We start from the raw sequence: 27,992 nt of genomic DNA on the forward strand, positions 1-27,992 counted from the left end.
CATCCCAGCTCTCTCTCTCACGCACCAGCTCTCTCTCACTCTCACATACCCCAGCTGTCTCTCACATAGCTCAGCTGTCTCTCACACACCCCAACTGTCTCCCACATACCCCAGCTGTCTCTCACACACCCCAGCTGTCTCTCACACATCCCAGCTGTCTCTCACATACCCCAGCTGTCTCTCACACACCCCAGCTGTCTCTCACATATCCCAGCTGTCTCTCACAGACCCCAGCTGTCTCTCACATATCCCAGCTGTCTCTCACATATCCCAGCTGTCTCTCACACACCCCAGCTGTCTCTCACATATCCCAGCTGTCTCTCACACACCCCAGCTGTCTCCCACATATCACAGCTGTCTCTCACATATCCCAGCTGTCTCTTACACACCCCAGCAGTCTCTCATACACCCCAGCTGTCTCTCACACACCCCAGCTATCTCTCACACACCCCAGCTGTCTCTCACACACACCCCAGCTGTCTCTCACACACCCCAAGCTGTCTCTCACACACCCCAAGCTGCCTCTCACACACACCCCAGCTGTCTCTCACACACCTCAAGCTGTCTCTCACATACCCCAGCTGTCTCTCACACACACCTCAGCTGTCTCTCACACACCCCAGCAGTCTCTCACACACACCCCAGCTGTCTCTCACATACCCCAGCGGTCTCTCACATACCCCAGCTGTCTCTCACATACCCCATCTGTCTCTCACATACCCCAGCTGTCTCTCACATATCCCAGCTGTCTCTCACACACCCCAGCTGTCTCTCACACATCCCAGCTGTCTCTCACATATCCCAGCTGTCTCTCACACACCCCAGCTGTCTCTCACACATCCCAGCTGTCTCTCACACACCCCAGCTGTCTCTCACATATCCCAGCTGTCTCTCACACCCCAGCTGTCTCTCACATATCCCAGCTGTCTCACACACCCCAGCTGTCTCTCACATATCCCAGCTGTCTCTCACACCCCAGCTGTCTCTCACATATCCCAGCTGTCTCACACACCCCAGCTGTCTCTCACATATCCCAGCTGTCTCTCACACACCCCAGCTGTCTCTCACACATCCCAGCTGTCTCTCACATACCGCAGCTGTCTCTCACACACCCCAGCTGTCTCTCACATATCCCAGCTGTCTCTCACACACCCCAGTTGTCTCTCACATATCCCAGCTGTCTCTCACATATCCCAGCTGTCTCTCACACACCCCAGCTGTCTCTCACACACCCCAGCTGTCTCTCACATACCCCAGCTGTCTCTCACACACCCCAGCTGTCTCTCACACACCCCAGCTCTCTCTCACACACCCCAGCTCTCTCTCACACACCCCAGCTGCCTCTCACACACCCCAGCTGTCTCTCACACACCCCAGCTGTCTCTCACACACCCCAGCTGTCTCTCACACACCCCAGCTGTCTCACACACCCCAGCTGTGTCTCACATACCCCAGCTGTCTCTCACATACACCAGCTGTCTCTCACACACCCCAGCTGTCTCTCACACACCCCAGCTGTCTCTCACACACCCCAGCTGTCTCTCACACACCCCAGCTGTCTCTCACATATCCCAGCTGTCTCTCACACACCCCAGTTGTCTCTCACATATCCCAGCTGTCTCTCACATATGCCAGCTGTCTCTTACACACCCCAGCTATCTCTCACACACCCCAGCTATCTCTCACACACCCCAGCTGTCTCTCACACACCCCAGCTATCTCTCACACATCCCAGCTGTCTCTCACACACCCCAGCTGCCTCTTACACACACCCCAGCTGTCTCTCACACACCCCAGCTGTCTCTCACATACCCCAGCTGTCTCTCACACACCCAAGCTGTCTCTCACACACCCCATCTGTCTCTTACACACCCCAGCTGTCTCTCACACACCCCAGCTGTCTCTCACATACCCCAGCTGTCTCTCACACACCCCAGCTGTCTCTCACACACCCCAGCTGTCTCTCACACACCCCAGATGTCTCTCACATACTCCAGCTGTCTCTCACACACCCCAGCTGTCTCTCACACACCCCAGCTATCTCTCACATACCCCAGCTGTCTCTCACATACCCCAGCTGTCTCTCACATACCCCAGCTGTCTCTCACATACCCCAGCTGTCTCTCACACACCCCAGCTGTCTCTCACACACCCCAGCGTTCTCTCACACACCCCAACTGTCTCTCACAAAACACCTGTCTCTCATAAACTAGCTGTCTCTCTTACACCCCAGCTGTCTCTCACGCACCCAGTTGTCACTCACACACCCCAGATGTCTCTCAAACACCCCAGCTATCTCTTTCTCACCCCAGCAGTCTCTCACATCTCCCCGCTTTCTCTCACACACCCCAGCTCTCTCTCTCACACCCCAGCTGTCTCTCTCAAACCCCAGATATCTCTCACTCATCCCAGCTCTCTCTCTCACGCACCAGCTCTCTCTCACTCTCACATACCCCAGCTGTCTCTCACATACCTCAGCTGTCTCTCACACACCCCAACTGTCTCCCACATACCCCAGCTGTCTCTCACACACCCCAGCTGTCTCTCACACATCCCAGCTGTCTCTCACATACCCCAGCTGTCTCTCACACACCCCAGCTGTCTCTCACATATCCCAGCTGTCTCTCACAGACCCCAGCTGTCTCTCACATATCCCAGCTGTCTCTCACACACCCCAGCTGTCTCTCACATATCCCAGCTGTCTCTCACACACCCCAGCTGTCTCCCACATATCACAGCTGTCTCTCACATATCCCAGCTGTCTCTTACACACCCCAGCAGTCTCTCATACACCCCAGCTGTCTCTCACACACCCCAGCTATCTCTCACACACCCCAGCTGTCTCTCACACACACCCCAGCTGTCTCTCACACACCCCAAGCTGTCTCTCACACACCCCAAGCTGCCTCTCACACACACCCCAGCTGTCTCTCACACACCTCAAGCTGTCTCTCACATACCCCAGCTGTCTCTCACACACACCTCAGCTGTCTCTCACACACCCCAGCAGTCTCTCACACACACCCCAGCTGTCTCTCACATACCCCAGCTGTCTCTCACATACCCCAGCTGTCTCTCACATACCCCATCTGTCTCTCACATACCCCAGCTGTCTCTCACATATCCCAGCTGTCTCTCACACACCCCAGCTGTCTCTCACACATCCCAGCTGTCTCTCACACACCCCAGCTGTCTCTCACATATCCCAGCTGTCTCACACACCCCAGCTGTCTCTCACATATCCCAGCTGTCTCTCACACACCCCAGCTGTCTCTCACACATCCCAGCTGTCTCTCACATACCGCAGCTGTCTCTCACACACCCCAGCTGTCTCTCACATATCCCAGCTGTCTCTCACACACCCCAGTTGTCTCTCACATATCCCAGCTGTCTCTCACATATCCCAGCTGTCTCTCACACACCCCAGCTGTCTCTCACACACCCCAGCTGTCTCTCACATACCCCAGCTGTCTCTCACACACCCCAGCTGTCTCTCACACACCCCAGCTCTCTCTCACACACCCCAGCTCTCTCTCACACACCCCAGCTGCCTCTCACACACCCCAGCTGTCTCTCACACACCCCAGCTGTCTCTCACACACCCCAGCTGTCTCTCACACACCCCAGCTGTCTCACACACCCCAGCTGTCTCTCACATACCCCAGCTGTCTCTCACATACACCAGCTGTCTCTCACACACCCCAGCTGTCTCTCACACACCCCAGCTGTCTCTCACACACCCCAGCTGTCTCTCACACACCCCAGCTGTCACGCACCCAGCTGTCTCTCACACACCCCAGCTGTCTCTCACACACCCCAGCTGTCTCTCACACACCCCAGCTGTCTCTCACACACCCCAGCTGCCTCTCACACACCCCAGCTGTCTCTCACACCCCAGCTGTCTCTCACACACCCAGCAGTCTCTCACATCTCCCCGCTTTCTCTCACACACCCCAGCTCTCTCTCTCACACCCCAGCTGCCTCTCACACACCCCAGCTGTCTCTCACGCACCCAGCTGTCTCTCACACCCCCCCCAGCTGTCTCTCACACACCCCAACTGTCTCTCACACACCCCAGCTATCTCTTTCCCACCCCAGCAGTCTCTCACATGTCCCCGCTTTCTCTCACTCACCCCAGCTCTCTCTCTCACACACCAGCTCTCTCTCCCTCTCACACACCCCAGCTGTCTCTCACATACCTCAGCTGTCTCTCACATACCCCAGCTGTCTCTCACATACCTCAGCTGTCTCTCACACACCCCAGCTGTCTCTCACATACCCCAGCTCTCTCTCTCACACCCCAGCTGTCTCTCACATACCACAGCTGTCTCTCACACACCCCAGCTGTCTCTCACATACCCCAGCTCTCTCACACCCCAGCTGTCTCTCTCAAACCCCAGTTATCTCTCACTCACCCCAGCTCTCTCTCTCACACCCCAGCTGTCTCTCTCAAACCCCAGTTATCTCTCACTCACCCCTGCTCTCTCTCTTACACACCAGCTCTCTCTCTCTCTCACCCCAGCTGTCTCTCTCTCATACCCCAGCTGTCTCTCTCACACCTCCAGCTGTCTCTCTCACATCTAAGTTGTCTCTCACATACCCTATCTGTCTCTTACACTCAAGCTGTCGCTCAGACCTCAGCTGTCTCTCACACACCCCAGCTGTCTCTCACACACCTCAGCTGTCTCTTACACACCCCAGCTGTCTCTCACACACCCCAGCTGTCTCTCACACACCCCAGCTCTCTCTCTCACACTCCAGCTGTGTCTCACAGGGAGAGATACCAGAGGGCCAGAAATGAGTACCTCAGAGTGAGGAGGGAAGCAGAGAGACAGTAGGAAATTGATATCGTGAGGAAAGCCAAGACCCGACCAAAGCTGCTCCACAGCCACATCAGGAAGAAAACAGCAGTGAAGGAAGAAGTGATGAAACTGAGAAAAGCGGAGAACAGATACACAGCGAATGAGAAGGAGGTGTGTGAAGAACTCAACAAGAGGCTCCAGGAGGTCTTCACAATAGAACAAATAGAAGCCCCTGCTCTAAATGAGGAGGAGGCAGACCAAGCAACCTTGGAGGAATTTATCGTCACCAGTGATGAAGTCAAAAGAAATCTGTTAGAGCTGAATGTGACAAAGGCTATTGGGGCTGACAGAATCTCACCATGGATACTAAAGGAAGGTGCAGAAGCTCTAAGTGTGCCACTCTTTATGGTGTATAACAGGTCACTGGAAACAGCAGACTTTCCGGAAAGTTGGAAGACAGCTAACGTAGTTCCAATATACAAAAAGGGTGACAGGCAAAGAGGCACTAAGCTACTGGCCAGTTTCCCTAACTTGTATACCATGCAAGGTCATAGAGAAGATCGCGAGGAAAACGCTCGTAGAGCATTTGGCAGGAAATAGCTTTGTAACACACCACCAACATGGGTTCAGAGATGGCAAATCGTGCCTCACAGGTTTAATAGAAATCTATGACCAGGCAACAAAAATTAGGCAAGAAAGAGAAGGGTGGGAAGACTGCATTTTCTTGGACTGCCAGAAAGCCTTTGACACAGTACCCCATAAAAGGCTCCAGTGGACAAGGGAGTATTTAAACAGCAGGAAACAACGAGTAACTGTGAGGGGGGGGGAGACATGAGAGTGGCGAGATGTCACTAGTGGAGTCCCACAGGGCTCAGTACTTGGACCCATCCTGTTTTTAATATATGTAAACGATCTTCCGGAGGGTATAGACTCATTCCTCTCAATGTTTGCTGATGATGCAAAAATTAAGAGAAGAATCAAGACAGATGAAGATAAACAGAGACTACAGGACGACCTGGACAAACTGGAGGAATGGTCTAGAAAATGGCTGCGAAAGTACCACTCAGGAAAGTGTAAAGTAATGAAATTAGGCGAAGGGAGCAGAAGACTGAACACAAGGTACCATCTGGGAGGTGAAATCCTTCATGAGTCAAATAGAGAGAAAGATCTGGGGGTTGATATTACACCGAACCTGTCCCCCTGAGGCCCACATCAAAAGGATATCATCAGCGGCATATGCTAGGTTGGCCAACATAAGAACTGCATTTAGAAACTTGTGTAATGAATAGTTCAGGACCCTGAATACCACTTATGTAAGATCAATCCTGGAGTATGCAGCTCCAGCCTGGAGTACATACCTAGTTAAACACAAGACAAAGTTAGAGAAGATTCAGCGGTATGCCACCAGACTCGTCCCGGAACTGAGAGGTATGAGCTACGAGGAAAGGCTAAAGAAGCTGAACCTCACGTCCCTGGAAAACAGAGGAGAAGGGGACACATGATAACTACCTACAAAATTCTCAGGTGAATTGACAGGGTGGACAAAGACAAACTCTTCAGCACAGGTGGAACACGAACAAGGGGACACAGGTGGAAACTTAGTACCCAGTTGAGCCACAGAGACATTGGAAAGAATTTGTTCAATGTTAGAGTAGTTAATTAATAAATGGAATGCATGCACTCGGAAGTGATGTGGTGGAGGCTGACTGCATACAAAGTTTCAAATATAGGTATGATAGAGCCCAGTAGGCTCAGGACTCTGTACACCAGATGATTGACAATTGAGAGGCGGGACCAAACATACAAAGCTCAACCCCCGCAAGCACAACTCGGTGAGTACAACTAGGTGAGTACACCCCCCCCCCCAGCTATCTCTCACACCCCAGCTGTCTCTTGCACACCCCAGCTGTCTCTTGCACACCCCAGCTGTCTCTTGCACACCCCAGCTGTCTCTCACACACACCCCAGCTGTCTCTTGCACACCCCAGCTGTCTCTCAAACACACCCCAGCTGTCTCTCTCACACCCCAACTGTCTCTCACACACACCCCAGCTGTCTCTCACACACACCACAGCTGTCTCTCACACCCCAGCTGTCTCTCTCACACACCCCAGCTGCCTCATGCACACCCCAGCTGTCCCTCACACACACCACAGCTGTTTCTCACACCACAGCTGTCTCTCACATCCCAGCTGTCTCTCACACACACCCCAGCTGTCTCTCACACCCCAGCTGTCTCATGCACACCCCAGCTGTCTCATGCACACCCCAGCTGTCTCATGCACACCCCAGCTGTCTCTCACACACACCACAGCTGTCTCTCACACCCCAGCTGTCTCATGCATACCCCAGCTGTCTCATGCACACACCACAGCTGTCTCTCACACCCCAGCTGCCTCATGCACACCCCAGCTGTCTCTCACACCCCAGCTGTCTCTCACATTCACCACAGCTGCCTCATGCACACCCCAGCTGTCTCTCACACCCCAGCTGTCTCTCACACACACCCCAGCTGTCTCTCACACCCTAGCTGTCTCTCACACACACCCCAGCTGTCTCTCACACCCCAGCTGTCTCTCACATCCCAGCTGTCTCTCTCACACCCCAGCTGTCTCTCACACCCCAGCTGTCTATCACATATCCAAGCTGTCTCTCACATATCCCAGCTGTCTCTCTCACACCCCAGCTGTGTCAATCACACTCCAGCTGTCTCTCTCACACCCCAGCTGTCTCTCTCACACCCCAGCTGTCTCTCACACACCCTAGCGATCTCTCTCACACCCCAGCTGTCTCTCTCACACCCCAGCTGTCTCTCTCACACCCCAGCTGTCTCTCTCACACCCCAGCTGTCTCTCTCACACCCTTGCGATCTCTCTCACACCCCAGCTGTCTCTCACTCCCCAACTATCTCTCACACCCTAGCTGTCTCTCAAACTCCCCAGCGGTCTCTCACACCCCAGCTGTCACTCACACACCCCAGCTGTCTCATTCACACACCCAAGCTGTTTCACTCACACACCCAAGCTGTTTCACACACCCCAGCTGCCTCATGCACACCCCAGATGTCTCTCACACACACCACAGCTGTCTCTCACACCACAGCTATCTCTCACATCCCAGCTGTCTCTCTCACACACCCCAGCTGTCTTATGCACACCCCAGATGTCTCTCACACACACCACAGCTGTCTCTCACACCCCAGCTGTCTCATGCACACCCCAGCTGTCTCTCTCACACACCACAGGTGTCTCTCACACCCTAGCTGCCTCATGCACCCCCCAGCTGTCTCTCACACCCCAGCTGTCTCTCACATACACCACAGCTGCCTCATGCACACCCCAGCTGTCTCTCACACCCCAGCTGTCTCTCACACACACCCCTGCTGTCTCTCACACCCTAGCTGTCTCTCACACACACCCCAGCTGTCTCTCACACCCCAGTTGTCTCTCACACCCCAGCTGTCTCTCTCACACCCCAGCTGTCTCTCACACCCCAGCTGTCTCTCACATATCCCAGCTGTCTCTCACATATCCCAGCTGTCTCTCTCACACCCCAGCTGTGTCAATCACACTTCAGCTGTCTCTCTCACACCCCAGCTGTCTCTCACACACCCTAGCGATCTCTCTCACACCCCAACTGTCTCTCTCACACCCCAGCTGTCTCTCACTCCCCAACTATCTCTCACACCCCAGCTGTCTCTCACACACCCCAGCTGTCTCACTCACACACCCAAGCTGTCTCACACACCCCAGCTGTCTCTCTCACACCCCTGCTGTCTCTCACACACCCCAGCTGTCTCTCTCTCACCCCAGCTGTCTCTCTCACACCCCAGCTGTCTCTCTCACACCCCAGCTGTCTCTCACACACCCCAGCTGTCTCTCTCTCACACTCCAGGTGTCTCTCTCTCACACTCCAGCTGTCTCTCTCTCACACTCCAGCTGTCTCTCTCTCACACTCCAGCTGTCTCTCTCACACCCCAGCTGTCTCTCTCTCACACCTCAGCTGTCTCTCTCACACCCCAGCTGTCTCTCTCACACCCCAGCTGTCTCTCCCACACCCCAGCTGTCTCTCACACACCCCAACTGTCTCTCTCACACTGCAGCTGTCTCTCTCTCACACTCCAGCTGTCTCTCTCTCACACTCCAGCTGTCTCTCTCTCACACCCCAGCTGTCTCTCTCTCACACTCCAGCTGTCTCTCTCACACCCCAGCTGTCTCTCTCACACCCCAGCTGTCTCTCACACATCCCAGCTGTCTCACACACCCCAGCTGTCTCACTCACACACCCCAGCTGTCTCTCACACACCCCAGCTGTCTCTCACACACCCCTGCTGTCTCTCAGACACCCCAGCTGTCTCTTTCACACACCCCAGCTGTCTCTCTCACACACCCCAGATGTCTCACACACCCCTGCTGTCTCACTCACAAACCCCAGCTGTCTCTCTCACACACCCCAGCTGTCTCTGTCACACCCCAGTTGTCTCTCTCACACCCCAGCTGTCTCTCACACACCCCAGCTGTCTCTGTTACACACCCCAGCTGTCTCTGTTACACACCCCAGCTGTCTCACTCACCCACCCCAGCTGTCTCTCACACCCCAGCTGTCTCTCACACCCCAGCTGTCTGTCACACACCCCAGCTGTCTCACACACACCCCAGCTGTCTGTCACACACCCCAGCTGTCTCACACATACCCCAGCTGTCTCTCACACACCCCAGCTGTCTCTCACACACCCCAGCTGTCTCTGTCACACCCCAGCTGTCTCTGTCACACCCCAGCTGTCTCTCTCACACACCCCAGCTGTCTCTCTCACACCCCAGCTGTCTCTCTCACACCCCAGCTGTCTCTCCCACACCCCAGCTGTCTCTCTCACACCCCAGTTGTCTCTATCACACCCCAGCTGTCTCTCTCACACCCCAGCTGTCTCTCTCACACCCCAGCTGTCTCTCTCACACACCCCAGCTGTCTCTCTCACACACCCCAGCTGTCTCTCTCACACACCCCAGCTGTCTCTCTCACACCCCAGCTGTCTCTCTCACACACCCCAGCGGTCTCTGTCACACCCAGCTGTCTCTCTCACACACCCCAGCTGTCTCTCTCACACCTCAGATATCTCTCTCATACCCCAGCTGTCTCTCACACATCCCAGCTGTCTCTCTCACACCCCAGCTGTCTCTCTCTCACATCCCAGCTGTCTCTCACACACCCCAGCTGTCTCTCACACACCCCAGGTGTCTCACACACCCCAGCTGTCTCACTCACACACCCCAGCTGTCTCTCACACACCCCAGCTGTCTCTCACACACCCCCAGCTGTCTCTCACACACCCCAGCTGTCTCTCACACACCCCAGCTGTCTCTCTCAAACCCCAACTGTCTCTCACACACCCCAGCTCTCTCTCACACACACCACAGCGGTCTCTCACACCCCAGCTGTCTCTCACACACCCCTGCTGTCTCTCTCACACCTCAGCTGTCTCTCTCACACCCCAGCGTTCTCCCACACACCGCAGCTGTCTCTCACACACCCCAGCTGTCTCTCACACACCCCAGCTGTTTCTCTCACACCCCAGCTGTCTCTCTCACTCCTCAGCTGTCTCTCACACACCCCAGCTGTCTCTCACAGACCCCAGCTGTCTCTCTCACATCCCAGCTGTCTCTCTCACACACCCCAGCTGTCTCTCTCACACCCCAGATATCTCTCTCACACCCCAGCTGTCTCTCTCAAACACACCTTTAACACGCACATAGTAAATTCAACTTTTCTGTACAATTTCATAATTTTCCTTGTACCATACATAACCTTATGTTGAAAATGTGTGTTAATAATACCATACTTTCATGCTATGAATGTTTCAGTCTATAGTGAATGCTAGTTATTCTGAGAGAGAAATCCCTCACATTATGTCATAATGAAGGTCTTTTCCCCACTTTATAATTTACATCTCCCATTAGAGTAATTCTATAACCCTGAGTCATCTCAACTCACACATTTGTTATGCTCTTCGTAACTCCTGTCACTGTACAGTGAATATATAATGACAATCACCATCTAAATACAGTCAAGCTTGAGTATTCCCTACAAAATTCTGCGTGAAGCAAATGAATAACTTTGTAATTCCAAAATGATATAAGTACATAAAAGTAGTAATAATCTTACACTGTGGGGCTGCTTAATAAGCATCATCATCTCGTGATGCCTGTGCACTAATGTTTTCGGCATTTTCATTACGTGATCATTGTCCTTTTTGAGGCCTGTGAGGACCATCCACAGCCGCTTCCAGTTCGTACAAGCTACCTGGAATGAAAGTTCAATTTTGTTCATTTATTATTTTTATATTTATTGTAATTATCTTCGCCATACCCATCCTGTGGGCGGTAATGGAAAGGGTTACAGAGGCACATAATATATAAAACCCAAAATTCCTTTGCCAAGCACCTTGCAAACATTTTCTCGTTTTCAAAACGTGATAAAAAACACATTTGATTGTTTTCGTTGAAAAACGACATTCCATTATTTTGGGCACGTTTTAAATTACGTTTTCTAAACGTGTTTTGAAAATTTGTAAATTTGAATATAACACATGAGGTCATAACGATTTAATAAACGTGTTATAAATATTATGATATAACGTTTTTGAGCAAAGGTTTTTAAAACGTTGATGCTAATTATTAATTATTGAAATTATTAGGTATAATTATCTTTATTGCATTTAGAAAGACAGAGACTGACAGAAAGACAGATGAGAGAAACATAGGGAGAAAGACAGGAGAGAGGAAATAAACAAGGAGAAAGAGTAGAGCAAGAGAGAAGAAAGAGAGAGATGAGATGAAAGAGAGATGACAAAGAGAAAGGAAGGAGAGAGAGAGAGAGAGAGAGAGAGAGAGAGAGAGAGAGAGAGAGAGAGAGAGAGAGAGAGAGAGAGAGAGAGAGAGAGAGAGAGAGAGAGAGAGATATGGCTGGTGATGAAATACCATGGGAAGGCTGGAGAGACGAGATCCTCTGAGGCCTACAGCAGCCAGAGTGACACTGACTGCCACCACAACCTCCCCTACCAACCATTTGACACACTGAGTGTGTGTGATTTTTTTTTCAATTTTTTCAGTGTCAGAGTAGTAGACGAATGCATTAGAAAGTGATGTTGTGGAGGCTGACTCAATAAACAGCTTCAAGTGTAGATATGATAGAGCCCAGTAGGCTCAGGAACCTGTACATCTGTTGATTGACATTTGAGAGGCGGGACCAAAGAACCAGAGCTCAACCCCCGCAAGTACAACTAGGTGAGTACACACACACACACACACACACAGTGGAGCCGGTGGCCAAGCGAACAGAATGCTGGTCACGTGATCCTGGGTTCAATCCCGGGTGCTGGCGAGAAACGATGGGCAGAGTTTCTTTCACCCTTTGCCCCTGTTACCTAGCATTAAATAGGTTCCTGGGAGTTAGTCAGCTGTCACGGGCTGCTTCCTGGTGTGTGTGTGTGTGTGTGTGTGTGTGTGTGTGTGTGTGTGTGTGTGTGTGTGTGTGTGTGTGTGTGGTGTTGAAAAAAAAAGTAGTAGTAGAAAACAGTTGACTGACAGTTGAGAGGCGGGCCGAAAGAGCAAAGCTCAACCCCCGCAAGCACAACTAGGTGAATACACACACACACACACACACATATACACATACACATACACACACACAGATACACATACACACAGGGTGAGGTCACTGTGGTAGGAGAAAGGGAGGTAAACCAGGCGGCCTTGGAGGAGTTCGAAATTACGAGAGAGGAGGTCAAGAGACACCTGCTGGATCTGGATGTTAGAAAGGCGGTTGGTCCAGATGGGATCTCACCATGGGTACTGAAAGAGTGTGCAGAGGCACTTTGCTTGCCACTCTCCATAGTGTATAGTAAATCACTAGAGACGGGAGACCTACCAGAAATATGGAAGACGGCGAATGTGGTCCCAATATACAAAAAGGGCGACAGACAAGAGGCACTGAACTACAGGCCAGTGTCCTTGACTTGTATACCATGCAAGGTGATGGAGAAGATCGTGAGAAAAAACCTGGTAACACATCTGGAGAGAAGGGACTTCGTGACAAATCGCCAACATGGATTCAGGGAGGGTAAATCTTGCCTGACAGGCTTGATAGAATTCTACGATCATGTGACACAGATTAAGCAAGAAAGAGAGGGCTGGGCGGACTGCATTTTCTTGGATTGTCGGAAAGCCTTTGACACAGTACCGCATAAGAGGCTGGTACATAAGCTGGAGAGACAGGCAGGTGTAGCTGGTAAGGTGCTCCAGTGGATAAGGGAGTATCTAAGCAATAGGAAGCAGAGAGTTACGGTGAGGGGTGAGACCTCCGATTGGCGTGAAGTCACCAGTGGAGTCCCACAGGGCTCTGTACTCGGTCCTATCTTGTTTCTGATATATGTAAATGATCTCCCGGAGGGTATCGATTCATTTCTCTCAATGTTTGCGGACGATGCTAAAATTATGAGAAGGATTAAAACAGAAGAGGACTGTTTGAGGCTTCAAGAAGACCTAGACAAGCTGAAGGAATGGTCGAACAAATGGTTGCTAGAGTTTAACCCAACCAAATGTAATGTAATGAAGATAGGTGTAGGGAGCAGGAGGCCAGATACAAGGTATCATCTGGGAGAGGAAATTCTTCAGGAGTCAGAGAAGGAAAAAGACTTGGGGGTTGATATCACGCCAGACCTGTCTCCTGCAGCACATATCAAGCGGATAACATCAGCGGCATATGCCAGGCTGGCCAACATACGAACGGCATTCAGAAACTTGTGTAAAGAATCATTCAGAACTTTGTATGCCACATATGTCAGGCCAATCCTGGAGTATGCAGCCCCAGCATGGAGTCCATATCTAGTCAAGGATAAGACTAAACTGGAAAAGGTTCAAAGGTTTGCCACCAGACTAGTACCCGAGCTGAGAGGTATGAGCTACGAGGAGAGACTACGGGAATTAAACCTCACTTCGCTGGAAGACAGAAGAGTTAAGGGGGACATGATGACCACATTCAAGATTCTGAAGGGGATTGATAGGGTAGATAAAGACAGTCTATTTAACACAAGGGGAACACGCACAAGGGGACACAGGTGGAAACTGAGTGCCCAAATGAGCCACAGAGATATTAGAAAGAACTTTTTTAGTGTCAGAGTGGTTGACAAATGGAATGCATTAGGGGGTGATGTGGTGGAGGCTGACTCCATACACAGTTTCAAGTGTAGATATGACAGAGCCCGATAGGCTCAGGAATCTGTACACCTGTTGATTGACGGTTGAGAGGCGGGACCAAAGAGCCAGAGCTCAACCCCCGCAAACACAACTAGGTGAGTACACACACACACACATATACACACACACACACACACACACACACACACACACACACACACACACACACACACACACACACACACACACACACATATATACACACACACACACACACACACACACACACACACACACACACACACACACACACACACACACACACACACACACTCCTTATTGACTAAAATTAATGAATGTTATACGTTAAAAAGACGTCTTTATGTTAATAGTTACAGTGCCACCTTTCTGAGACCAAATATAAACGTCAAAAACTTTTTGTGTTTGCTGTGTGCAAGTTACAGTCTTGATAAGCTTGTGACGCGGTTTAATGTATATTTGTATTGCATCAACAATGGGTTCAAAAACTACCACAACTACGGTCTCTAGGTTAGGCAGCTTATATAAGTGGTTGGCTTGTTTCATCATTAATTTGTACTGCACACTGCCCCCCGACCAGTGGACAGCGGTGGAAAGGTTACAGTTACCCACATTTATCAACTAGTTACCAAACTGCAGGTATCTGACTAAAATTTCTGGTGCTAGATAATTTTGAAGGAAATATTTACACATTACTTAACATTTCTTTCCAGCTTTGTCTCTAAACTTGCGTATCTCTTCACACTCCATCACACAGTGACGGAGGGTGTGGGAATAATTTTGTTGATACAGCTTATATTGGAATGTAAACAAAATTGAATTTTACATAATGTTTCATTTTCTGAAAATGTAATGTAAAACTGTATTAATGTCTGGTGACTGTGTGAAGTTTAATTATATTCGCTAACCCTAATACATCCCCTTAATATAACTCTAATATATCCACTGTTCCCATAGTCGGACAAGAAACCTGTCAGGATACTGAAGTTTGCCTTTGTTAACCTCAACATTTGCCTGACTCCAGGCTACTTATTTACTTCTTTATTTAAACATACCATAGATGATGGTGCAAATGATGCCTCTATGTAAACAGAGGCATCAGGTGTGAGGAAATTTACCCTCCCAGCAAACACTAAACAGTTTATTGTTTTTAACTGGTTGTATAAAGGTCACACTTTTATTTATATAAAGTAGTTTTACCTTTTAATATACAAAAGTACAAATTTAAAACAAATGCTAGAAACACATATTTTTTTATTTTTATGCTAAATTTTGAAAAAATATGGTTTACTCTGCAATTATATTGCTTTCTCGGTAAACTGGAGGCTGCTATTGGGTATGTTTTGGCATAAGGGTCCCTGACCTGGTCTATTCTGGGAGCTGGTAGATGTAAATTAAATCTTAATATTTTAAATATTTAAAAATGTAATATAAATTTTAAATATTGTTAAAACTATTCATAAATGTTGCATTGCCGGTAATATTTTAAGGCAATATCAGGTGAACAATGGAGAGGAGACAGTTCTCGTGGGATAATGTTGTTAGTGGAGTACCTCAGGGCTCTGTCCTGGGACCTCTGTTGTTTATAATATATATAAATGATTTAGATTCAGGTTTGAGTAGCAACATTTGCAAATTTGCCGATGATACGAAAATCGGTAGGGAAATTAATTCGGAGGACTCACTATCACTTCAAGTTGATCTAGATAGGGTTTTGAAATGGTCAAAGGATTGGCAAATGCAGTTTAATGCTGATAAATGTAAAGTTCTGAGGCTAGGTAATGATGATAGAGTTACAAGATACGAGCTAGATGGTGTTGAGATTGCGAAGTCGGATTGCGAAAGGGATCAGGGAGTTATGATTAGTAAGAATTTAAAACAAAAGGATCAATGCATGAATGTTCGTAATAAGGCAAATAGGACACTGGGATTTATTAATCGAAGCGTTAGTAGCAAGACACCTGGTGTGGTTCTTAAGCTATATCTTGCTCTGGTTAGGCCCCATTTAGATTATGCAGTTCAGTTTTGGTCGCCGTATTATAGAATGGATATAAATTCACTTGAACGTGTCCAGCGTAGGATGACTAAGTTAATTCCCCAAATTAGAAATCTTTCATATGAAGAAAGACTAACAAAGCTTAAGTTGCATTCACTGGAAAGGCGAAGAGTTAGGGGTGACATGATAAAGGTTTACAAGTGGATGAATGGACATAACAGGGGAGATATAAGAACATAAGAACAAAGGTAACTGCAGAAGGCCTATTGGCCCATACGAGGCAGCTCCTATTTATAACCACCCAATCCCACTCATATACATGTCCAACCCATGCTTGAAACAATCGAGGGACCCCACCTCCACAATGTTACGCGGCAATTGGTTCCACAAATCAACAACCCTGTTACTGAACCAGTATTTACCCAAGTCTTTCCTAAATCTAAACTTATCCAATTTATACCCATTGTTTCGTGTTCTGTCTTGTGTTGATACTTTTAATACCCTATTAATATCCCCTTTGTTATGTCCATTCATCCACTTGTAAAACTCTATCATGTCACCCCTAACTCTTCGCCTTTCCAATGAATGCAACTTAAGCTTTGTTAATCTTTCTTCATATGAAAGATTTCTAATTTGGGGAATTAACTTAGTCATCCTACGCTGGACACGTTCAAGTGAATTTATATCCATTCTATAATATGGCGACCAAAACTGAACTGCATAATCTAAATGGGGCCTAACTAGAGCAAGATATAGCTTGAGAACCACACCAGGTGTCTTGTTACTAACGCTGCGATTAATAAATCCAAGTGTCCGATTTGCCTTATTACGAACATTTATGCATTGATCCTTTTGTTTTAAATTCTTGCTAATCATAACTCCCAGATCCCTTTCGCAATTCGACTTCGCAATCTCAACACCATCTAGCTCGTATCTTGTAACCCTATCATCATTACCTAACCTCAGAACTTTACATTTATCAGCATTAAACTGCATCTGCCAATCCTTCGACCATTTCAAAACCCCATCTAGATCAACTTGAAGTGATAGTGAGTCCTCCTCCGAATTAATTTCCCTTCCGATTTTCGTATCATCGGCAAATTTGCAAATGTTGCTACTCAAACCTGAATCTAAATCATTTATATATATTATAAACAACAGAGGTCCCAGGACAGAGCCCTGAGGCACCCCACTTACAACATTTTCCCACTCTGACTTGACTCCATTTATACTAACTCTCTGTTTCCTTTGGTATAGCCATGCCCTAATCCAGCTTAATATAGAACCCCCAATACCATGAGACTCTAACTTTTTAATCAGTCTTTTATGTGGCACTGTATCAAAAGCTTTGCTAAAGTCAAGGTACACAACATCGCAATCCTTACCACTATCAACTGCCTCAACAATGCTAGAATAAAAAGATAACAAATTTGTTAAACATGAACGGCCATTTATAAAACCATGTTGCGACTCAATTATTAATTTATGTTTTTCAAGATGAAGACGAATTTTATTTGCTATTATAGATTCGAGTAACTTTCCCACAATAGACGTTAGGCTAATTGGTCGATAGTTAGACGCAAGTGATCTCTCTCCTTTCTTAAAAACTGGTATCACATTAGCAACTTTCCAAAACTCTGGCACTCTGCCTGACTCTATTGATTTATTAAATATGGTTGACAGTGGGTCATAAAGCTCCTCTTTGCATTCTTTAAGCACCCTGGCAAACACTTCATCCGGCCCTGGGGATTTGTTTGGTTTGAGTTTTACTATTTGTTTAAGAACATCCTCCCTGGTAACTGTTAAACTCGTCAACCTGTCCTCGTCCCCACCCACATAGACTTGTTCGGCTGAAGGCATATTGTTAAGTTCCTCTTTAGTAAATACAGATACAAAATATTTATTAAAAATACTACTCATCTCTTCATCACTATCTGTTATTTGACCTGTCTCAGTTTTTAATGGACCTATCCTTTCCCTAGTCTTATAGTCCTAGTCATAGGGCAAAGCTTTTAGTTGTAGGCAAGTCTTGAAACTCTGTTGAGCCTTAACAAATATAATGCAATCACTACGTGCAATATACTACCGAATCCACTTTTAATGTGCAGTCTCTCTCTCTCTCTCTCTCTCTCTCTCTCTCTCTCTCTCTCTCTCTCTCTCTCTCTCTCTCTCTCTCTCTCTCTCTCTCTCTCTCTCTCTCTCTCTCTCTCTCTTTTTGTAATTTGGTTTTATCTCAGAGGCTAAAATAATTTTTTACAGTAATAAACAATATTTACTTTTGTTACCATATTAAACCATAGATTTTTTATTATTAGGAATAAAATTCGATTAAGTCAAAGCAAAGATTGGGCCTACATAGGTGTGCTCAATGCAAGTAACACTGACCCTGATAAAAAAGACCAAATCATGGCAGAATTAGCCATGTATGAGGATGACATACAGAAAAAGTTCAATCCTCTACTCAATTTACTAAGTGCACATAAAGTAACACCCAACTCAATGTGTTTCAATCGAGTACAGCACAGTCAAGAATACCTCTTCTAGACCTACCAACCTTTGCTGGACTGGATGAAGAAAATTTGGGACACTTTTTGGATGTCTTTTAATTCTCATGTAACTTCTAAAACAGCTATCTTAGAGGTGAAAAAGTTCACATTCCTTCAAAGCCTCCTTAGAGGGGAGGCCAAGAAGGTGATAACTAATCTGTCTCTTGATGATGACACATGATATAGCTATACAGTTGTTGGAAAATTATTACCACACCAAAAAATTAAGTATAGCTAATCTTTTTAATCAACTAACGGATTTAAATCCTCCTAGCAATAGACCAGACTCTCTTCAAGACGTTAGGTTAGAGGTGGAGTCTCTTATGAAAGCCCTTAGCACTAAAATAGAAGTGCAGGCCTCCGAATGGTCATTAAAACTGCTCAACCAGAGGAAACTTCCACAGGATATTTTAGCAGAAATTTGCACTCACTACAAAACTGATATCCTCTCCCCTGATGAGATTTTTGAGGGATTGAGAATAACTGTCAACCGGCTAAAAGCTCATGACAGAATAAAATCTGACACTAACAGGTCTCCTACTGATAAGTCAGTGAGGCCAAAGAGTGCCACAAATAAAACCAATAAACATGAAACATCTAGTACCACTCCTAGGTGGAAAAACAGCAGTGTGGGTACTTACACAGTGAGTCCCTCCAAACCTAGTCACTGTGTCACCCAAGGCAGTGACTCCTGAAACTACTGTAGGAGGGAGAGACTGTTTTTTCTGTCAAGAGGAACATTCATTGTACCACTGCCAAACTTACCCTGATCGTACTACCAGAATAAAGCATCTTAAAGTCTCCGTGGTGTAGTGGTAAGACACTCGCCTGGCGTTCCGTGAGCGCTATGTCATGAGTTCGTATCCTGGCCGGGGAGGATTTACTGGGCGCAATTCCTTAACTGTAGCCTCTGTTTAACGCAACAGTAAAATGTGTACTAGGATGAAAAAACGATTCTTCGCGGCAGGGGATCGTATTCCAGGGACCTGCCCGAAACGCAACGCGTACTAGTGGCTGTACAAGAATGTAACAACTCTTGTATATACCTCCAAAAAAAATAAAAAAATAAAGAGTTGCACAAATGCTTAAAATCAAATGACCCCAGTACCTGTGCAACACCACTACACACATGCAACAGGTACCATAAGGCTCAACACCGTACGGTACTGTGTGGAGACACTAGACTAAGGTCGACCAAACCCTTGGTGGAAGAAAAACTCCCAGCACAGTGTAGTACTGTAACGTATGATAGGAAGTAAACGTACTAACCACAAAGTCCGACAATAACGTGACTTTACCAACTGCTCAATTACACCTAACAAACAAAAGGACCAAGATCACCACTCGTGGTTTATTTGATCAAGGCTCTCAAAAGACGTTTGTCACCAAGAAGCTGGCAGAGGTCTTAAAACTTAAACCTATACGTCAAGTAAAATTAAACATCTCAGGGTTCATGACCCACATGGAATCCGAAGATTATAACATAGAGAGACCTCTAGTACACCTTAGTGGCTATACCTGACCAGTACAGGCCATAGTGGTTGACAAAATCCCATCTGACCTGTATGTTCATGGTCTAGGGAACACAAAACAAACTCCTTCAAAGTAAAGGCATTAAGCTGGCTGATAATAAAATCACGTCTGACCATCTCACCGATATAGGTATACTTGTAGGGGCAGATTATTACCATAAATACATCACTGGAAGCACTAAACGACAGGGGAATACACCTGCTATTGTCTGCAGGAAGTAAATTGCTCACAGGCCCAATATTGAGCCAGAAGCAACCAATATCTGCAAACATTAAACAAGTGAACCCGGTGACGGTTGAGTGACTAGGCTTAGAGCAATCACCACTTAAATTCAGTGACATGTCCAAGGATGAGCTCGATCCCCCTGTACTCAAGTTATGGGTTCTAGACACCTTAGGCATTGACCCTCAACAACCCAGTCCAGATGATACATGGACACAAACAATACCCAGACTCGGTTATCCACAAAGAAAATCAATTCTGGGTCAGGCTACCATGGAAGTTGAATCATCAGCAACTTCCATTAAATCTCTTCATGGCACTAAACCAAATGAAATCACAGGTGTTGCACTTTAACAGACAACCTGATAAATTAAAATTGTGCCATGAGATAATCCAACAACAGCTCAATAACAAATTTATCAAAGTTTTTACAAATGATAACCCTAAGGAAGGACACTATTTGCCACATCATGCCGTACTAAAAGATTCAATTACCACGCCTATAAGAATCGTGTTTAACTGTAGTGATAAAGCTAAACAAAATAGTGTCTCATTGAATGACTGCCTTCAAACAGGTCCAAGCCTAACACAGAGGCTATATGATGTGCTGTTAAGGTTTTGCATAGGGACTTATGCATACAAGGCCAAAATCAGTAAGGCATTCCTTAAGGTAGGTCTACAAGAAGAAGACTGTAATTATATTAAGTTCCTATGGATCAAGGATCCCTGTGATCCACTCAGTGAAATGATCACATACAGATTTGCTTCATAATAATAATAATAATAATAATAATAATAATTTTTATTTAGGCAAAGGTACATACATAAAGAGATTTTACAAAGTTTGTTGGCTTTATAGATAGGAGCTAGTACATACAATGCCTAAAGCCACTATTACGCAAAGCGTTTCGGGCAGGAAAAAACACTACTGACTAAAGCTTAAAACTAATGGGTAAAAAGAAAAAAATGCGTTGAGTACAAATAAAAATAGAGGTAAAAGAGGGGGGAACATTGTTGAAAAAACAGCACAAATACAATTACAAATTATTACAGAAAATTACATTAAAACAGCGTTGATTTGTAAAACAAAAAAAAAAACAAAAAACATACATGGGTTGACAATAGAGAGGTAAGGAAGGTTACAGGGAATTTATTAGGTATAGCTTCGTTTTTAACTTAAACTGGTTGAGAGAGGTACTGTCTTTAACATGGTTGGGAAGGTCATTCCACATCCTGGGCCCCTTGATTTGTAGAGCATTTCTGGTTTGATTAAGTCGTACTCTAGGAATATCAAAACTGTATTTATTTCTGGTGTGGTGCTCATGGGTTCTGTTACAACCTTCTATGAAGCTTTTGAGATCAGGATTGGCATTACAATTTAGCGTTTTGTATATGTATAATACACATGAGTGAATGTGCAGTGACTTAATGTCTAACATATTCAGAGATTTGAGTAGGGGTACCGAGTGATGTCTGGGGCCAGAGTTGGATATTGTCCTAATAGCAGCTTTGTGTTGAGTAATTAGAGGACGTAAGTGATTTTGGGTAGTAGAGCCCCAAGCACAAATACCATAGTTGAGATATGGATAGATAAGGGAGTAATAGAGAGTCACCAGGGCAGGGCGTGGTACATAATATCTGATCTTAGAAAGAATGCCCACAGTTTTTGAAACTTTTTTTGATATGTTTAGAATGTGTCCCTTCAGTTTTGTTTGGTGCTACTTCTTCAACGTTTCTGCTTCAAACAACCTTAGATAAGCATTTGAAGAAGTCTAATAGTCCAAATAAAATTGAAATTAGCAATAACCTGTATGTAGATAATTTCCAGGGAACTACCAACAGTGACAAAACTGCTAAATGTATATCATGAGGCTAATCAAGAGTTGATGGGAGCAAATATGCCTCTCCAGTCATGGGTCTCTAATAATCCTAAATTAAATCAACTATTTGAAGCCGAGTTTCCCAACTACAAGGTACCTCAAAAATTAAAAGTACTAGGAGTTGAGTGGGATACAACTTTAGATGAGTTAACTATTCAGTCGGTGGAACCAGATATGGCCAACTTAACTATGAGGAAACTGTTATCACAAGTCAGCAAACCGTTTAACCCTTTGGGTCAAGTAAGTCCCCTATTAATTAAGGGTAAACTGCTAATGCAGGAATGCTGGCAAAATAAATTCGGTTGGGATGATCCGTTACCCAGTGCCTTACTAGAAAAATGGCAACAGTTAACAACGAATCTAGGTATCCTAAACAACCTTAAGTTCCTTCACAATACAGTAGACCCAGATCAACCTATCAACCTACAAGTGTTTTGTGATGCCTCAGGAAAGGCATATGGGTCTGTAACCTATTTAGAGACAAATGAGCAAGCCATACTGCTCACATCCAAAGCTAGGGTGGCACCGTTAAAGAAACGGTCATTGCCACAATTAGAATTAACCAGCCTACTGGTAGGAGTTAGATAGGCTCATTACCTGACCAAAACCTTTCATAACCTCCACCTTACAGAAGCAGTGGTATGGTCAGATAATGAGGCAGTCTTACAGTGGGTGATAAATGATAATAATAAAACTCCCCACATAAGTAATCACGTTAGGAAAATAAAGGAATTGTCAGCAGGATACAAACTAAGATATGTATCTACCAATGAAAATCCAGTGACTACCATTCCAGAGGATTAACATTAAGCCAATTAGTCAGAGCCGAGAGGTGGTTCAATGAACCTCAGTAGCTAGTCAGTGGCAGATGGCCTTAACAAAAGCCACAAGCCATAGTGACCAATGTCACTGTTCCCACTGAGAACCCAGAACCACCTCGGACTCCGGCAATTGATCCTAGTCAATACTCTGAATTAAGAAAATTACTAGGTGTAACACAAATAATATTTGATTTTCTGAAGAAAATGGGAATCAAACACCAATTTCCTAATCCGTTAATTTACCACCGTGCTGTGCCGAGTTTATTGTGAAATTTCCCTGGTGCGCATGAAATCAAGTGTTCCTAAATTTTTTTTCTTTTTAAAATAATGAATTCCCTTCCCTGAACACGTGTATATAAAAAATAATGTCAAATTCCATGAACTTTGGCCTTGAGGAGGTGGACAAGTTGCGCTGTGACGTCATCATGGGCTGTTGCTGGTGCGTGACTTGCCCAGACACGGTCGTGCGGGCCATTCAAGACCCGCCAGTTGCCACAATTATATTTACAAATATTATTTCTATGTATTTTCAATGATTTCTGATTTTTTTTTCGCATCGTATCAGATGTATATGTGTCCATGCCCAAGATTACCATCCGAGTTGCCGGCGGGGAAGTGGTTCAAATAGCTTCGGCTACCACTTCCTCTTGTCCGGCCGTGATGGTCAAGCGGATTAAGGCGCCCTGTAGTTACCAGTTGCGTTGCTCCTGGGAGTATGGGTTCGAGTCACTTCTGGGTGTGAGTTTTCAGTCGCATATAGTCCTGGGGACCATTCAGGCTTGTTCGCATTTGTGTTCCTCACGTGTGCCCCAAAGAATGAGGTGATTTGGTGAAATGCTATGCCCAAGATTACCATCCGAGTTGCCGGCGGGGAAGTGGTTCAAATAGCTTCGGCTACCACTTCCTTTTGTCCGGCCGTGATGGTCAAGTGGATTAAGGCGCCCTGTAGTTACCAGTTGCGTTGCTCCTGGGAGTATGGGTTCGAGTCACTTCTGGGGTGTGAGTTTTCAGTCGCATATAGTCCTGGGGACCATTCAGGCTTGTTCGCATTTGTGTTCCTCACGTGTGCCCCAAAGAATGAGGTGATTTGGTGAAATGCTATGCCCAAGATTACCATCCGAGTTGCCGGCGGGGAAGTGGTTCAAATAGCTTCGGCTACCACTTCCTTTTGTCCGGCCGTGATGGTCAAGCGGATTAAGGCACCCTGTAGTTACCAGTTGCGTTGCTCCTGGGAGTATGGGTTCGAGTCACTTCTGGGGTGTGAGTTTTCTGTCGCATATAGTCCTGGGGACCATTCAGGCTTGTTTGCATATATATATATATATATATATATATATATATATATATATATATATATATATATATATATATATATATATATATATATATATATATATATATATATATATATATATATATATATATATATATATATATATATATACCCCCCAATTATGTGTAGAGGGAAACACCCAACAGAAGATATAATTTCAATACAGTCTACTTCTTTAATACACTCCGCTTAAATAAATTAAATAAATTCAACAATTGCCCAATTGCCTGCTGGGAAAATTCCCCTCAGTTTATATGAGTATGTGATGAGTGTGTGATGAGTGTGTGATGAGGGCCAGCCACTAAGTACAGAACTCTTTTATTGTTTTTGTTGTATTTTTGCTCATAGGTCTTAGTGACCTGCCAATTATTCGTACCCACCTAACACCTGTAACAAGTGACGGCTCAGATAACTACCCACCTAACACCTGTAACAAGGACGGCTCAGATAACTACCCACCTAACACCTGTAACAAGTGACGGCTCAGATAACTTCCCACCTAACACCTGTAACAAGTGACGGCTCCTATAACTACCCACCTAACACCTGTAACAAGTGACGGCTCAGATAACTACCCACCTAACACCTGTAACAGGTGAAGACTCAGATAAGACAGACCGACGGTGAGCATGTGTCACACCTGTGTATTAATACAATGTTGCACTCTTCTTGGTAAACATGTGTCTCGCCTGTGTAGTAATACATGCACTCGTCTTGGTGTATGTGAAACACAGATTACACATATAGATACCCGCCAGCTACTGTTGTTCACTGTCTCATTGACAAGTCTTTGTGAGATAGTTTGTGCATATGACTCAAATGCCATATGCACATTGGGTGAAGGAAAACATCACCCAAATCAGCTATGCCACATTGGTTGATTTCTTCAACACGAAAATATCCTTCCAAATGCTTCAGCTTCCATAATATGTGTTATGGGTTATTACACCCCCCTCCCCTCCCCTCCCCCCACCTTCAACAGTATAAGTACCTTGGGCACAAAGCAATAGATGGCTTTATGTCGGTCGTCCACCAGGAGGTAGTTGAGGGCGGAGGAGGACCTGGGCAGGTTGTACTCGAAGGTGCTCTGGTGACCCCTACACGCCTCCCTCACAGCCTGCTGACGTCGCTGCTGCTCGGAGGCCCACTCCTGAGACTCAGCGTCATCACCACTCATCCCTCTCCTGTCTGATGTGTTAGTTAGTGTGCCCTCAGTGTGTGAGTGCAGAGGCTGCATTAAGTCTCCAGGACCTGCTGAAGGCTTCCATTCCCCTTTGTTTTCTGTGGAATAAATACACTTGTATTAACACGAAGATTTAACCATCTCTTGCAAAAGGTATTTGTGTTTATATACTCATGTTTGATAATTGATAAATGTGACAACAAGACAATGAATGTGTGAGCATCCTGGGCCCAGCTGTTTATATATATATATATATATATATATATATATATATATATATATATATATATATATATATATATATATATATATATATATATATATATATATATATATATATATATATATATATATATATATTTTATATATATATATATATATATATATATATATATATATATATATATATATATATATATTTTATATATATATATATATATATATATATATATATATATATATATATATATATATATATATATATTTATATATATATATATATATATATATATATATATATATATATATATATATATGGCAATGTCAGACCACGGAGGAAAAATGAAACAGGAATTTCCTTAAGTACTTTCGTATATTAATACATCTTCAGAAGGAGTGGAAGATGTATTAATATACGAAAGTACTTAAGGAAATTCCTGTTTCATTTTTCCTCCGTGGTCTGACATTGTCACATTTTTTAATCACGTGTTTATTTTCGTGATATACACACACACACGCTTTTGATATTGTCTTCTCCCACCACCCCTATTCTTTTTGTAGATGTGTATATATATCTAACTTTAAAGAAAATTTCATTACACAAAAAAGGGTTACAACATTGGTTACATGCAAGGTACAAGGTTGCTTGTCACAAGTTGTAGATCTCCTCCAACTCCTCAGATGGCGGGCAGGAACAATGGATGCAGTGAGCATTTCCACTCTGGATCGCCACACTAAGCCGCTGAAAGAGGAAACTTGCGGCTCTAGGGTCTCTAGTTGTTTCAGTTAGCTTGGAACCCAGCTCCTTCAAAAAAATAGCAGCACTTTTACCACAGGCACCAAGTGTCTCTGAGGCAATGGGGACAAAATTGAAGTGGTGGTCAAGATCTCTGTATTTACGCGACTTGGCTGCATCCCGGTGATTGGCAGCACCTCCTGCCTGAGTTGCACTGAGGTCAATGCAGATGTTGGCTAAAGTTGAAACGCGAGTGTAGTCCCACACCAACTGTGTACCATTCTTCCAGGGGTTCACCACGATGATCCCGTCTGGGTGACCGACGGGATCATGGTGTATTTTAATATATATATATATATATATATATATATATATATATATATATATATATATATATATATATATATATATATATATATATATATATGCAAACAAGCCTGAATGGTCCCCAGGACTATATGCGACTGAAAACTCACACCCCAGAAGTGACTCGAACCCATACTCCCAGGAGCAACGCAACTGGTAACTACAGGGCGCCTTAATCCGCTTGACCATCACGGCCGGACAAAAGGAAGTGATAGCCGAGGCTATTTGAACCACTTCCCCGCCGGCAACTCGGATGGTAATCTCGGATGGTGAAATGCTATGCCCAAGATTACCATCCGAGTTGCCGGCGGGGAAGTGGTTCAAATAGCCTCGGCTATCACTTCCTTTTGTCCGGCCGTGATGGTCAAGCGGATTAAGGCGCCCTGTAGTTACCAGTTGCGTTGCTCCTGGGAGTATGGGTTCGAGTCACTTCTGGGGTGTGAGTTTTCATTCGCATATAGTCCTGGGGACCATTCAGGCTTGTTCGCATTTGTGTTCCTCACGTGTGCCCCAAAGAATGAGGTGATTTGGTGAAATGCTATGCCCAAGATTACCATCCGAGTTGCCGTCGGGGAAGTGGCTCAAATAGCCTCGGCCATCACTTCCTTTTGACGGCCGTGATGGTCAAGCGGATTAAGGCGCCCTGTAGTTACCAGTTGCGTTGCTTCTGGGAGTATGGGTTCGAGTCACTTCTGGGGTGTGAGTTTTCATTCGCATATAGTCCTGGGGACCATTCAGGCTTGTTCGCATTTGTGTTCCTCACGTGTGCCCCAAAGAATGAGGTGATTTGGTGAAATGCTATGCCCAAGATTACCATCCGAGTTGCCGTCGGGGAAGTGGCTCAAATAGCCTCGGCTATCACTTCCTTTTGACGGCCGTGATGGTCAAGCGGATTAAGGCGCCCTGTAGTTACCAGTTGCGTTGCTTCTGGGAGTATGGGTTCGAGTCACTTCTGGGGTGTGAGTTTTCATTCGCATATAGTCCTGGGGACCATTCAGGCTTGTTCGCATTTGTGTTCCTCACGTGTGCCCCAAAGAATGAGGTGATTTGGTGAAATGCTATGCCCAAGATTACCATCCGAGTTGCCGTCGGGGAAGTGGCTCAAATAGCCTCGGCTATCACTTG

General features: G+C 45.8%; 1 protein-coding gene and 1 long non-coding RNA gene across 2 annotated transcripts in view; one reads left to right on the forward strand and one right to left on the reverse strand.

The window, feature by feature from the left end:
• LOC138358851 (carbohydrate sulfotransferase 11-like) overlaps positions 1-25,599 on the reverse strand; it is a 33,612-nt gene extending 8,013 nt beyond the window's left edge. The window contains exons 1-2 of the mRNA XM_069317201.1: positions 25,355-25,599; positions 10,962-11,099 (exon numbers count right to left, since the gene is read on the reverse strand). Of these exons, the coding sequence (XP_069173302.1) occupies positions 10,962-11,099; positions 25,355-25,540 (324 nt within the window). The 5' untranslated portion in view covers positions 25,541-25,599. The remainder of the gene's footprint in view (positions 1-10,961; positions 11,100-25,354) is intronic.
• The window catches only part of LOC138358905 (uncharacterized), a 405,448-nt gene that overhangs the window by 200,684 nt on the left and 176,772 nt on the right, over positions 1-27,992 (forward strand). The window lies entirely within an intron of this gene.

Source organism: Procambarus clarkii, chromosome 87, assembly GCF_040958095.1.
Source record: "Procambarus clarkii isolate CNS0578487 chromosome 87, FALCON_Pclarkii_2.0, whole genome shotgun sequence".
NCBI lineage: Eukaryota > Metazoa > Arthropoda > Malacostraca > Decapoda > Cambaridae > Procambarus > Procambarus clarkii.